We start from the raw sequence: 15,429 nt of genomic DNA, 5'->3' as shown, positions 1-15,429 counted from the left end.
GAGAACTCCAAATTCTTTTTCGTACTTATGCATTGAAGTAGTGGATGTGACATTCGTTACGTTGTGCACAAAATTACTCTTTTTTTAGATAATCTTTGTTTCCCTTCACATAAAAATGAATTATTTTAAATTTTTGTTGCTACTCTGTCGAGATTATTTTAGTGTGATCAACAATAGGTTTCTTTTTATATCATTGATTGTTTAGGCCAGTTTGCAGCCATCTCGACTAACATCTACAAAGACAAGTCACCTAATTAACTTTAGTAGCATAACTAAATCGTAGATTTATGATCACTATGAATTGACCTCATTCTCTCTATAAAAGTTGTTTAAATCAAACTCATAATCCTTATTGACCACTAAAACTACTCATGATGGCTAAATCTCACTTATTTGTATCACAATCATGAAAAGAGGAAACTAATTAATACCAAAAAAGAAATTATTATATTGAGACTTTTTTGGTTTTCAAATAATATAATAATTAATAATAAACAAAACATAGACTAAATTCTAATATGAAAGCATGTGGAAGATTTTGTCTAAGGCCCACTTTTTTGCCACCAAATTTCATTCTATTAAACCCTAAAACCCAACCCCATCACAAAGCCTTTGTATTCTTTAGAAAAATATAACTTCTCTCTCTCTCTCTCTCTCTCTCTCTCTCTCTCTCTCTTTCTTCTCCTTTTTAAAAATTGATTCAATAATATAGCCATGGATGCCAATGGGGTTCTTTCCTTTTCAGATGATTTGGTGTTTAAGAAGAAGAAAGATGAGGTTTTGAACAATAATAATGATAATGGCTGCTCTCATCTGCAAGTTCTTGAAGCTGAACATCAAAAAGATGAAGAAGATGAAGAAGAAGAAGAAGAAGAAGAAGAAGATAACTCCATTATAATTAATGGTGACGATCCTCTCGATCATCCAACCATTCCTGGTTGGTTTTGTGAGCACTGCCCTCAATGGCCAGGTGGGGTTTTTTCTTCTTTTTTTCATTTTTTTTTTTCAATTTCAAAAAAACAAAAATATAACAAAATCTATTAAATTTTATAGGGTTCATTTTGAATTTTTCTTTTTGTCAAATTCTTCTCTATAAATTTGTTTAAAATATATGACAATAATTTATTAGATAACTAAGGCTAGTTTATAAGTATTTAAAATTAAAAAAATAAATCTAATTTATTAATCTATGAAATACAAATTAAATATGTGTGTTTCATATTCTAAGTTTCTATTTTGAAGAATTTAGATCTTCCAAAAGACCCTTTAATTGTTACCCATTTCAAATCACTTTTGTTATTATTCTTATTACTTTTAAGTTGTAGTTACTTATATATATATATATCAAGAAGAGATTTGAAACATTTTTATTACTAATAGAAGACGAAATCCATTTTTGTTGCAATTGTTAAAGGTGACTTTAATAAAAGTGATTTTAAAATTTAAAATCAATGAATTTAAATGTATAAAATTAAACATTATTAATTGATTTGAAGTGATTAGGGTAATTCTTTTTCTTCAAAATATGACCATATATTAAATAGATAAAGAATCAAACCCTTGGATTGTTTTTAGGTTTAATATATATTAATAAAAAGGAGTGGTAAAAAGGAGGGGAATTGAAGGATCCTATTGTGAGACAGCATGCACATAGACATTGTTAATTATATGGAAACACAAAGCAAAATCACTTTTAAGAAGAAAAAAAAACATATTGTTTGTTAATTAAATAAGAGTGAAAAGGTTGTCCAAAAAAGAAAACACAAACATTTTGATGAGGTCTATGATGAAATTAAAGAAAAATGAAGGAGAAGAAATTGAACAGGTCAAGCACACTTCTTAAAGGTGGATAAAGTTTTGTTTCAAGGAAAGTCTGCGTATCAAGCCATGTTGGTCTTCCAGGTATATATATATATATATATAACATACGTAACATTTTTGTCATTAAGTTTCGAGTTTAATTTTCTTTATTTTAGTTCATGAATTTTTGTACTTTTACTCTTTTGCTTTTGATAAAAACACGTGGGACGTGAGAAAATTGAACTTTTAACCTTAATCTCAACTGGGTTTAATAATACCATCGTTATGTATACTTGATGTTGCTTTTGAACTATGCTCGGTTTTTTTTTTTTTTTTTTTGTAATCATTATGTCGTTTAAATTATGTTCAAAGACCAATAAGATTAGTTTAGCTCAACTAACATAACATATCCCACGTGATTTTCTTTATTTTGGTTTCCTAAAAGATGAACCTCACCACTAACGACAAATATAAATTTGACACTTAATTATTTGTTTTAAGGAAGAAAAAGTGAAATTAAACAACCACTAATTAAATTTAATTATGTGAAAATCCCTTTTTAACTTTTGAGAGATTTGATTTGAAAATTACCCACCCAACAAGAAAGGTAAAAAAATTAGTGATAATATATATTAGTTAGGGGAGATGGGTAATTAATTAATTAGATTTAATAATGAGTTTAGAGATATAATTAATTAAATGTGTGTGATTGTGTGTTAGTCATCAGCATATGGAAAGGTGTTTGTGTTGGATGGAGCACTCCAACTCACTGAGAAAGATGAATGTGCTTACCAAGAAATGATTACCCACCTTCCTCTTTGCTCTATTCCTAACCCTAAAAAGGTCATTTCCCCCTCCCCTCCCCTCTCGTTTATGTTCGGTTTTTGTCTTCCGTTTATAGGTATATATAAGTGTCAGTTGAACTAACTAATAGAGAAAGTTTTAATTATTTTTTTATTAGGTTTTGGTGATCGGGGGAGGAGATGGTGGCATTCTAAGAGAGATTTCTAGGCATTCTTCCATCGAACAAATTGATATTTGTGAAATAGACACCATGCTCATTGATGTAATTAAATTATTTTTCTTAATTATTTCTCTTATTATTACTATTATTAATTATTTTATATTTTATTTAAAGGTATACAAGAAGTACTTTCCAGAAATTGCAGTTGGATACAAAGATTATCGAGTGAATCTTCATATAATAGATGGTTTGATTCAATTCAATGTTCATGTTTTATTAAATTATTATCTTTTATTATTATTATTATTATAAATTTTTTATTGTGTGTAATTTGAAGGAAGTGCTTTTTTGAGTTCTGTTCCACCAGGAAGCTACGATGCAATCATAGTCGATGCTTTTGATCCGATAAGTACAATATTTTCATCTTTTATATATATGTGTGTGTGTGTATGTATATGTATATGTATGTATGTATATCAAAATTTAAAGTTACTTAATTAGTTCGACAGTAATTGACGTACCTTTCTTCTTTTAAATGTGGATGCATGGTTAGAGCCCGATGACGAGGTAGTGAGAAGTAAGTTGTTTGAGAACGTGGCAAAAGCACTTAAAGAAGGAGGAGTACTTTGTATTCAAGCAGAAAGCCTTTGGTTTCCTTCTCTTGACATTCAAATTTTGATCTCAAAATGCAAACAAGTTTTCAAAGGCTCAGTTCAATATGCTTGGACCATTGTTCCTGCTTATCCTAGGTAGGTAGGTATATATATATGTGTCGATTTCAAAATTTTATAATAGTCACATATCCCGTAACTTATCAATTTAAGCTTTTAGAAGAAAAAACCAAAAACGTCTAATCAATATATATACATTGTGTTTTTTTGTGATCAGTGGAGTAATTGGTTTCTTGTTGTGTTCAACTCAAGGACCAAAAGATGTTGACTTCAAAAATCCAATCAATCCCATTGATTCGAACAAGAACTTTGGAGTTGCAACCCAACCGTTGAAGTTTTACAACTCAGAGGCAAGCTATAGCTAAATATACATAATATAATTAAAGTGAAGAAATATTGAATATCATAGTCTTTTGGAATAATTAGTTATTAGCACCGTCTTTCGTTCGTAACTTACGTTTTTGTTTATTCAGGTGCATTCAGCAGCGTTTTGTTTGCCATCATTTGCAAAGAAAGCAAAAGGATTAAGAAGCAATAACTAAAAAAGAAGAAGAAGGGATAAAAATGATATATATTAGATTGAGATTTTTCTTTCTTTCTTCTTTTTTTGTGCGCAACCACACAACTTAGAAAGAAACATTTCTCCAATATCACAAATCCTTTTCAATTTCCCACTTTTTCCTTTTATCATCAATTTCTTTGTTCTCTACACACTTATATATTATATGGTTCTCTCCATTTGATATATATATATATATAAATTGAGGTTGGCTTTGTTGTATTTTTTTTTCTATAAAGTATTTGTTTGTATCAAAAGATTTATAATTTGGAGGGTTGAGTATTATTATATAAAATGAATTTTAATTTAAGTCCTTTTCCTAGTTTCTTATTGATCATTAATTAATTCCGTACTTTTAGCTAAATCAATTTTGAATTGATCATTCTATGGAAGCTATTATTTATACTAAAAAAAAATGTAATCTTTAAATCCATACATAATAATTAAAATTCTCTTAAAGTTTCTTGTTTTCATGATGATCATAATTAATTGTTCAATATGAACATTTTTTTCTTCTAATGATGTTTACTATCAATAATTTAGTAGCATAGAAACCCTACATCTCTATATGTTGTTCACCAAAAACTAGTTTGTTCGATAGCAAGTTGGATTAGGGTTCATAATTAGGATGGAGCCTCGTATTTTTATCTGAACTTAGATTTATGACTTAAACACCTCGTATTTAGAGGTGTTTAAAGAGCTGGGATGTAATCATGATTACTTGAAATCAGAGATGTGTTTGGAGTGCATGTCAAATTAAGGACAAAATGAAAATAGGATCGTAAAACGTGAAAACAATGGAAAATAAGATTCAATCGTAAATTATCACAACATAATGAGTTTAATATTACTATTCAAGCTCAAAATGCTCAATCCAAAAACGAAAGTTTGGATTACATTATATTACATTTCAATTATATTACAAGTGCCCAAACACCGCTTAGAACAACAAATAAAAAAAACCTCGTACCGAACATTTGTTTTCTAAGATTTTGGGACATTAGCTTGAAATTTTCTTAGGGGTAAAATGGAGAAAGCAAAGCATTATAAATTCACGTTGGTCATTTTTCGAGTTAATTTTCTTTAGAGCCACTTTTCAAAATAGGGAATAGTTATAACCATTTATTGCAAATTGGCAATTAGGTTATGGGCCGGCCCAATTATTTTGGCCCACTTTCGAAGTATTGTAAACAATATTGTTGTTGGTTAGTCAGTAGTCTTTACAATGCTTTGTTACAAATTCACAAGTTAGTAAAATTTGTACAAATTAAATAGTTAAAATTGAAAATTTTAAACTTATAAAAATCCTAGAAATTAAACTCTTAGGTGGAAAAAAAAAACTCGAATTCCCGTATTTATACGGTCATTACAATTCTTCTAATCGTGTAAGTTTGAAGGTTTGATGGGCAAACAAGTAACGGGGTTCCGATTGGAAAACTCTATCACTAATCAACATACTTATTATACTTTTTAAGATTATTATAATTATTTGATTCCTTAAATTCAATTTGACGTTAAATTGGGAGTCGCACTACCGTGGAAGAGAAAAATTGAAACTATGAAACACTCTCGTATATATGTATACATGTGTGTAGGGCCGATTGTGTTCGGGTTAAATCAAAAATTATTTTTATTGGACTCGAGGTCTAAATTGCATCGATCCTAACCTAATTTCGATTCTAACTCAATCAATCCCTTATACTTTAAGTTGAGTAATTACTTGGTAGGGTTCATTCAACACGCCTACTTTTTTTAAAAAAAAAAAAAGCAAATTTAACGTGTAGAAATCTATCGTGTTTTCTCCCGAACACAAAAAAGTTGATGAGCTCTCTTCAAATATGATAAATACAATCAAGTTTAATATTCAATTTTCCAAATAGTCAAACTAAAGGGTCAAATTGTAATTGAATTGAGGTGACAAGTCGATTTTTTTGAAATAAATAAAGGAACTAAATATATACGAATTTATAAAATAAAACCAATCTCAAATATAGTAGAAAAGAAATACAAAATGGATTTGATCAAAACCCAAATAGGAGTTTCCAAAAATTGCACGTAAGGAATTTAAAAAGTTCTTCTTTTCATGTCACAATCACCAACCACATATTGTGTGCATAATGGGGGAATTCTCTTTATTCTTACTTCAAACAAATTACAACCCATGTGCTAATTAAAACTAACCCTATAAACACATCTTGTTCACATTCTAAACTTAATTGTTCAAAATATAAATCACTATTAAGTGAATTAATCCATCTTAGTCGCACATCTAGACCAAAAAACCACTTATGTAACGTTCTGAATTTAGAAAAGGACATGAATGATTTGATATCACATCTAAATGAGAAAAATCCTAAAGACATGAAAATAAGGTTAATGGCAACTTAAAAGAATATTTTCAGTCATACAATCATAGAAACTCCAAGCTCGGAACAAATTTATATTGAGTGACCTTCTGAGAATATTTTTAGAATGCATATGAGTTTAAGTCTCCTAAAAATATTCCTAAAATGCATGAGAGAGAGGAGACAAAATATCTTAAAAGAACTCGTGTTTGTTTGTGAGGACGATTTTCACTCTAATAAACCTTTAAAACAAATAAGAATGATATTGTCAAGTCGCAGAAGAATATTGAGATACGAATTTCGAATCCTAACCCGTGTTTCAACTTATGTGTTCTCTTTTGTACATAATTATTTGTATCAAATTTAATATTTTATCGATATTTTTATCGATAAGTCTTGTTTATAACCGTTATAAATAATAATAATGGGGGGGGGGGGGGGGGAGGTCATGGGAAGAAAGGATAAGAGAGGAACATTCGATTATCCCATCAAATCAAAAAGTAATGGGCCCTACCTTTCATTTCCTTTTAACGGATAAGGACCGAATACCTAATTTTACTCCCAAAATTCCTTTCTTTTCTTTTCTTTTCTTTTCTTCTCTTTTCTTTTTTAATAATAATAAAAATAAAATTTTAATTTCCAAAGTCAATTTTTTTATTTAATTTAAAAAAATTAATTCAAATTTGGTACTAAAGTTTTCTCTCCCCCACGCGCTATGCCTCTTCACATGATAGTCACGCGCGACAACGTTCCCGGATGACACGGTCTCCACATTTCACGTGCTTCATTTTCCCAATTTCCTTTTCTTAATATATATATTTCCAATCACTTGGAAATATAATTTCCACCTCACGCTTTTCTATTTAATTTTCGGCCCCATCCATCGGGCTTTCTTTTTCAATAAATTAAAATTTTTAAAAAAATTAAGTACTATTATTTCCAATCCTATTTTGTAACGATTTGAGTAATTAAATCCCCTAATTAAGCGTGACTTAAAGCTCTTTTTTCTTATATATATATATATATTAGACAAATGTCATAATTACCAATTTTGAAGAATCCTTTGCAATTAATAATAATGATGATAGTGGTGGTGGTGGTGGATAAAATGTTGTGGAAAATTGGTAATGAGAAAAAAAAAAAGGGACGTGAATTGAAAATCAAATATTAATTTTAAAAATTGGTCGATAAAAAATCAATATTTTTTCTCTTTTAATTCAAAAAGACTCGGTGTAAAAAGAACGATTCTTTTCTCTTTCTGTGACAAATTTTTCTTTTTCAAAAAAAAAAAAACATTTATATACATGTTTCTAGATTCAAAATTTGATTGTTTTTAATATAATAAAGAGGAATTTCACGACTTACAGAACAAAAATTAAATTATTTACAGAATATAGTAAAATTTTTAAATGAGTTATAAAGAGTTTTGTATTTTGTAAATAATATTAATATTTTGCTATTTTTGATAAGAGGTTTTCTCGTAATACAATAAAATCATGGAAAAACAAAATTTATTATAGTTGATTTAAGCGTAAATATTCTTAAATGTTATATTTTTTATTATTTTCTTAAATGCAATTTTATCTATATTTAATCTCTTATTTTTCAATCATGTTCTAAATTTTCAAAATTCTAACTCTCGTCGACTTTTACTGAGCTAAGTTGGTTTTGACAAATTATTTACGTAAAATAATATAGAGGGAGGGGAGAGATATGGGAGAATGTAAAGGGAAGGGCGGATGATGAGGTGGCGAGTGAGGGATAAAGGGAATGGAAATGACGTGGGGAATGAGGTGGATAGGAGAGAGTGGGTCCACGTGGGATGGCGATGACATTTTTTGTTTTTAAGATAGAGAGAATAGGATAATTGTGTGTGTGTGTGATTTTTTCTGATATAAAAAAATTGAATGGAAATGGGTTTGCGTGTAATAAAAAGACGTACGAGATTATAATCTCACATTTCCAAAGAGAGAGAGATGTTGAAAAAAGGCATTGAAGATCATTGTCCCCTTGGCCTTTTTTTTACATTCTATCCTCATCCATTTCCCTCTTTCTTTTCCTTTCTTCTTCCCATAATCCACCCCTCTTTTCCCTTTTATTTACATCTTTGCCCCTCTCCTATGAATTTAGTATAGATTCAACCTCGAGAGTTCGAGCCTCTAGTAAACTTTACGTATATACAACCGTCATCTCTTCTAGATTTAAATTTAAGATTCATCAGAAGTTGTTGTAGTAAAAAAGAAGTATTTGTAACATGTCGACATCAGCCTCTTTCAACCTTTTTACATTTCGACTTTCATAAAAGATAATATTTTGAAAGTTCGAAAGTAATATATGAGTACAAGTTAAAATATGCGCAACCTAAAATAAAAAAAAAAAAACATTTTGGAGTTAATGTACTTTTAAAAATCGAAACTTTTTATTTTAAATTATATCGAATTGGATATGACATTTTTTTTTTCCTTTCTTCTCAAAAAATCGATGGCTTCACCGCACATCTTATTATATTAGAAGAGGTTGCATGAAAAACGCCATGAAAAGCCGTTTCATGGGTTTTGTGAAAAAGTAGAAGCTAAAATGTCAAATGTTGATAGCATATGTTATTCTCAATTTCGATCGAGTCAAACATTATTTTTTATTATTGCATTACCTCTAACATTTGGAACATAAAACCCTATTAGCTTACGTTTTTACTCATTTCCAAGCAATTATTGTCGGTTTATATATAAACCCTAAACCCTATTCACACACATATATATGTGGGTGTATATCTAAAGTCATTCCAAAAATTGTTGATACCAAGTTTTGCATGTGCTTTCCTACATGTTCCAACCAACGGATAGGAATACCCTTTGAATTAAAAGAGTGCTTTTGCTAGCTAAGACTTGTTGACTTATCTTAAAAGTGAAAGATTCCTTACATCAACATGAGTGATACATATAGGTAAATATAATGAAATGACATTAATAACCCTTCAATTATATCCATCACTAATTTTCAACATGCATGATACACACAACAAAATAAAGTGTAATAATTGTTTTCTTCAAATATACTAATAATGTCTCATTTTTTTTTTTAAAGAAAAAAGATGAAGAGAACTTACACTCATCACAACACAAGATGCATAGATCACTTCTCTAAATGCTAATTAGTTCTTAAGATGATACTCCTTAAAATTAGCCTACTATATGTATTTAAAAGATAACATAAACCATTCGTTTCATTATCAATTAGTTTACAAATTTCCATACTATCGTAGTACTAAAAATCTTCCCCTTCCCTCGTTACTAATTAGTTTTGAGATGAAACGTAACGCTAGCTTAGATTTAATTTATCTAATATATAGTATAAGAACTTGTGAAATCCGAAAACGGTGAAGAAATGGAGAAATGAGATCCTACATTCTTCATTAAAAGGTATACAAATTAAACTACTCCTTTAAACGCTTCATATGTAGCTATGGAATAAATTCAAATAACTTTTGTTGGCCAGTAGTTTCAAAGTAATTGGTTTGATAGATAATATTGAATAGTAATCCTCTGTAGTAGGAGTAGGGAGTAGCTTAAGAAAGGTTCACCATTTTTGTGTGTATAGGAATTGATGTTGGGATGTGAAAAAGAGAGAAGGGGATTAGCTTTGAATTAGGTAACCAACCACAAATGAACAACAAGAACACCAAAATTTGTATAATAAAGAGGAAAAGTGAGGTTATTGATAAGATGTGAAAAAAGAAAAGAGAAAAAGGAAGGGTAATAGAAATAAATAGTAAAGGGGGTGGATATGTATTTAAGGAGAATGGAAAGGGGGAAAAGGGAGAGAAGGGATAGATTGGTAAATAGGGAAGGGGATGCGCGTGGTCGAGTAGCCGCGTGCATCGATTGTCGGCCTCATTACAACTTAGGTCTTAATGTGAAAGTGGAGTAATGCCTTTGTTTGCTCACCTCCTCCTTATCATTATCATCGCTTCCCACCTAATTTTTCCCTTCCCAATATTCTCTTTTTATTCATTCAAAACTAATACATATATATATATATATATATATTAATATATTATATTTGTGTTATAAGTTAGGGATCTTTAAAAAAAATATATATAAGAAAACGGAAATATTTACATTGTATAGAACAATTTCAAAAATAAAAAAAACTCAAAGACACATTGTTGAAAATTCCTCGTCAACTACGCGCGCGTAATATATTTGGTACACGATCGTTTATATTTGGCTATTGTTTGGTATATGATCGTTTAGATTTTGTTATAATTTATTTTTTCAATTATAGCGTTTAATTTTGTTACACGATCCACCTTTTTACTATTTATTTATATTAGATTTGTTTACACGATTGTTTATTTTTTCAAGATTCTTTAGTACACTTTAGATTTGCCTACACGATCATTTTTTTTTTACACGATCGTTTACTTTTTTTTTGCATGATCGTTTATATTTGACTACTTTAATCTAAATGATTTTTTTCAAGATTCTTTATACACGATCTTTTAGATTTTCCTGTTTTTTTTTGTATACTCAAATTTAAACGACGTAAAAAAAAGGAAAATAAGAAAGACGATGGAAATAAATCACATGAAAAAAAAAAGAGGAAAAGAAAAATGTGATGGAGAGATTAAACGATGTAAAAAAATAGAAAAAGAAGAAAGATGATGAAAATAAATCTCTGCAGGAAAGAAAAAAGGAAAAGAAGAAAAACGATAAAAAAAATTATAGCAAGAAGGAGAAGAAAAGACGGAAGTACAAATCTAAAATATTTAAAAAATGACTAATTTCATAGATTTTGTTACACTAAATAGTTTGTTATTTTATTACATTTGTGAAAATTAACCTATAAGTTAATTACGTTAAATTTGGGAATAGGTCAAAAGCTTTCAAAATCAATTAGTTTGGTAGTTTTTAAAAATAATTTCTTTATTTTTAACTAATAAAATTTTGAAAATTTGTGAAAAACAGAAAATTAACAAAATATAAATATTTTGTAGAAAAAATGTGTTTTATTCTGTAAAGTATAAATAATTTTTTCAAAAATTTATATTTTTGAAAAACTCCTTAAAAATATTAAGCAAATTTATTGTAATTTATACAATTATAAAAAATATTTACACAATGTATAACAAAATTTAAGATTTTATCGAAGTTTATAAATATTTTGATTCGTTTTGATATATTTAAAAACATTGATAAAAAGTTAAAAAGCTCTCAATTTTACCTTTTCAACAAGTAATCGACTTTTGATATTTTCTTTAAAAATATTAACAAATTCTAAAAGACATATTTTTCTTAAAATTTTGAAAATTTTTACTTGATTTTTGAAAATAAACATATCAATAAACAAAAACAATGTTTCTAAACTTTAAACTCGTAAACAAAACAAAATAAAACATCGATAGATTATTAATTAAAGAGTTGTAATATCGTTATCAAACAAATTCTAAACAATTATCAAAACATAATCTTTCATTAATGTTAAATTCAAAAACTATGTCATTATTTATACAATAAATTTTTAATAGATAAACCAACAAGAAAAAGAAAAAGAAAAAACATAGATTTCCACAAACCATAATAGATCAAGTCATATGATCAAAACTATATAATATAATGTAATATAGGATTCAAACATTTTTCTTGGATAAGCATGTTGAATTTATTTATTCATTTTAAAACAAAAAAAAAACATTCTATTTATTCAATTATCATTAAACAACTTACCTAGTCAATAAGTTAGCAAATATATTTTTTTTAAATTTCCTCAATCAACAACATGTTATCCAATAAAGGTCTATAATAAATATATTTTCAAATCATACATAAAATGATATTAAAAATTAAATAATAGGATGATGATAATAATTATTTAAAAGAAAAGGATAAATATTGAGATTAATAAAGAAATTAAAAGTGGAAATAATGAAGAATCTTAGTCTATGCAAAGAGAGGATTAAAATTAGGTAAGGTCTTTGGTTTGAATGTTGAATAAAATAGTTCCATTTTTTTTTTCTTGGGAAACAAACAGAGGTCAAAATATTTGAAGGATAGGATCAAATTATTTTTTTTTTTCTAAAAAAAGAAAAAAGAAAAAGAGATAATATTGTTTAGTTATTTAAAAATAAAAATAATAAATTAATTGATTTAATTAAAAAAAAAAGGAAAAGGAAAATTCAAACTTTATTGGAAAAATTAAAAGGGGAGTTTGCTTCGGTCTTTTTCTATCTCATTGATTTCTCCTTTTCCCCGGCAGCTTCGTTCTTAATGTGAACGCATTTTCACACCATTTTTGACTACTTTTCTTCTTAAACAATAATAATAACCACAATAATAATAATAATAATAATAATAATAATAATAATAATAATAATAATAATAATAATAATAATAACAACGACGAAAATAATAATAAGAAAAATTTTATAAAATATAGCGAACCGTCGAAATATCTACAATTCGTATAATAAAATGAAAAAAAATCATGAATATATTTATTTTTTAAAAATATTTTAGGTTTGTCGTTTCTTTTCATCGTCTTTATTCTATTCTTCTTCTACGATTTTCTTTCCTTTCCATCGTTTTTTTATCAAACTGTTATTTGTCAAAATTGTGTATCAAATATAATAGATCTATTTTTTTTTTTCAAATTGTTATTTGGTTGTTTGAAATCGTATACTAAATATAAAAGATGTTGAAAAAAACATCGTTTACCCAAATCTATACGATCGTGTACAAAAAATAACCAAATCTAAATAATCGTATACTAATATATTATGCGCGTTATTGACGGAGACATTTTTTGATATTTTTCATCATTGGCTGTTAGCTTTTTTCGTTTTCGAAATTGTTTTATGGAATGTAAATATTTTTGACTTTTTTTTTTAAATAACTCTCGAAAATAATGGAAAATTTTCTTCTAAGAAAACAATAATAATAAAAAAATACATTAAGTCTCTAATATTGCTTTAATATTTTTAAAATTATTTAGAGTGAGGATGGTAATAAATAAATAGCACAAACCTCTTGGAAAAAATAAAAACAAATAAGTGTTGAAATAAATAAATTTATGATTTTGTTCATTTAGAAGTGGAGTGACTAAAATTTAAATTTATATTACTAATATTAAAAGAGAGCATATCTTAGTCATAATTTTAAATACTTTCTTTTTTTTTTTCTTGAAAATATATATGTTGTTTGATTTAATTTAAAATAAATGTTTGAAGATTTGGTTGGATTGATGTTGGACTTAATGGATTTAAATTATTATTGTTAGATAATTGTTGATGAAAAAAATAATAAAATAAAAATAAAATTTGTCATTTATATAAAATTTAGAGACCTAAATATATTATTTAAAATTTGAGGTATCAAACTATAAAATTTTAGTGAATTATTATGTCATTGAAATTTATTATTTAATTTTAGCTAATTTTTAATAAATTGTAAACTTAGTCTCCAAATATGTATATTTCATAAAAATTATTATTATTATTAATTGAAAATGCTAAAATGATAATTTAAGGATGAAATGAAATATTGATTATTAGTAGCATTCAAATTAAATTATTTTGTTTTCTTTTTCAATTTAAGGATTTATTGATTTCCTAAGTCTTATCATTAATTTCAAACTAAAATAACAATGGAAATATTGCTTTTTCATGAAAATAATGTTTGAAATTTAAATCATGTGATTCATGTCATTATTCTTCAAATTAAAGTGGCAGTTATAGTATGTGTATTTAAAATATAAGATGACTTCAAAAGTTCAATCATCTTAATTTCTAAAATTATTTAGGTCAATTTGTTTGTAAATTCAAGTGATTTTATTTTCAAAAAGTCATTTCGTCGTGTAAATTTTAAAAAAAAATTATTAGACATTGATAGAAGTCTATCAGTATTTATCGTTGATATTTTGGTTCATTTTATTATATGCTTAAAAACGCCATAAATTTTCTCGATTCATTATGTTTTTTATTATTATTATTATTATAAGTCTTATCAATATTAATTTTGTAAATTCAAAGCTAAATTGTTGATATGGAAATTTATATATTTATTTACATGATTACTCACCATAAATTTCATTTAAATTAAAAAGATTATTAAGATTTATAAAATTTTATAAATTTAATAATCTCAATAAATTAAACTATCATTTGTCATGGTTTAGACTTTATGAATAAATGGCTATTAGTGTCTATTACGGTTAAACGAGTGATCGATGATCGATAATGACATTTTGTTACGTACGTTTGAAAGTATTTTAATTTTGTATAGAGAATCAATACAATTTTAGAGTAGAATTGTTTTTGAAAATAATTGAATTAAATTATTAAATAAAAATGTTGAATTTTAAAGTTACAAAGACCTAAACAAAACTCACCAACTTGTTGCCCCCTTTGATTTGAACAAACACATTTTTTCTTCCTCTTGATGGAAACAAATCCTAATCAACCTAATCCAATATTGTTTTATTTATTTATTTACTTACTTACTTCTTATCTCATAGATATAAATTTGGATAAATATCCATTTAAAAAATCCTCACATATTCTCTATAAACTTTTTGTTTCGTATAATTAGTATATAACATTCCATTTATTTGTTACGGTTTCATCATCTTTTAACTTACTGTTGAAGCAAGCAACGAATTAATAACCATAGATAGACAATAATAATCATTATCAAGACAAGTGAGAGCGAGTAGCATGAATTGGTTGTCGAAGGCCACTAGAAGGGTTATTGTTACAATGACTTCACAATGTGATGATTGTGAGTAAAATAACTCGAGACTGAGTGATCTAACATTCAACATTTACAGAGGTCGGTGGAAGGTCTAAAAACTTCTTTTTTAGATGTAAGTTTTTCAATGATCCAAAATTATAAGTATAAGACTGAAGATCGTATGTAAAGATAAATAGTATTTTAGATTATGGAAAAATGAAAGAAAAGAGAAAAGGGCAAAAGAGTAATTAAAATAGAAAGGAAGGGTGTAAGATGAAAAGGAAATAACGAAAGGGGGAAGGGAGAGTCCATAACGTACGACCAAGCTTGGTTGCAATCCAACTGTCCCTTCTTCTTCTTCTTC

The 15,429-nt window shown here is 27.0% G+C and overlaps 1 protein-coding gene across 4 annotated transcripts; it reads left to right on the top strand.

Annotated features, from left to right (window-relative positions):
• Positions 1–622: 622 nt before the first annotated feature.
• LOC103493919 (spermidine synthase 2-like) lies at positions 623–4,216 on the top strand. Of its 4 annotated transcripts, none has more exons than XR_007818866.1 (9): positions 623–970; positions 1,826–1,902; positions 2,521–2,643; positions 2,762–2,866; positions 2,939–3,011; positions 3,102–3,173; positions 3,318–3,513; positions 3,688–3,785; positions 3,909–4,216. XR_007818866.1 is itself a non-coding variant. In XM_008454881.3 (9 exons), the coding sequence occupies exons 1-9, from the start codon at positions 715–717 to the stop codon at positions 3,975–3,977; spliced, it is 1,104 nt and encodes a 367-aa protein (XP_008453103.1). In that variant the 5' UTR covers positions 623–714; the 3' UTR covers positions 3,978–4,109. The 4 variants fall into 4 exon arrangements, 2 of the variants coding, with proteins under 2 accessions (XP_008453103.1, XP_008453105.1); XR_007818867.1 differs by having other exon boundaries at positions 3,318–3,517; positions 3,909–3,950; XM_008454881.3 differs by having other exon boundaries at positions 3,653–3,785; positions 3,909–4,109.
• Positions 4,217–15,429: the final 11,213 nt, after the last annotated feature.

This window comes from Cucumis melo, chromosome 2 (assembly GCF_025177605.1).
Source record: "Cucumis melo cultivar AY chromosome 2, USDA_Cmelo_AY_1.0, whole genome shotgun sequence".
NCBI classification, from domain to species: Eukaryota; Viridiplantae; Streptophyta; class Magnoliopsida; order Cucurbitales; family Cucurbitaceae; genus Cucumis; species Cucumis melo.
The sequence above is the reverse complement of the archived record's forward strand: the minus strand, read 5'-3'. Positions and strand labels throughout refer to the sequence as shown.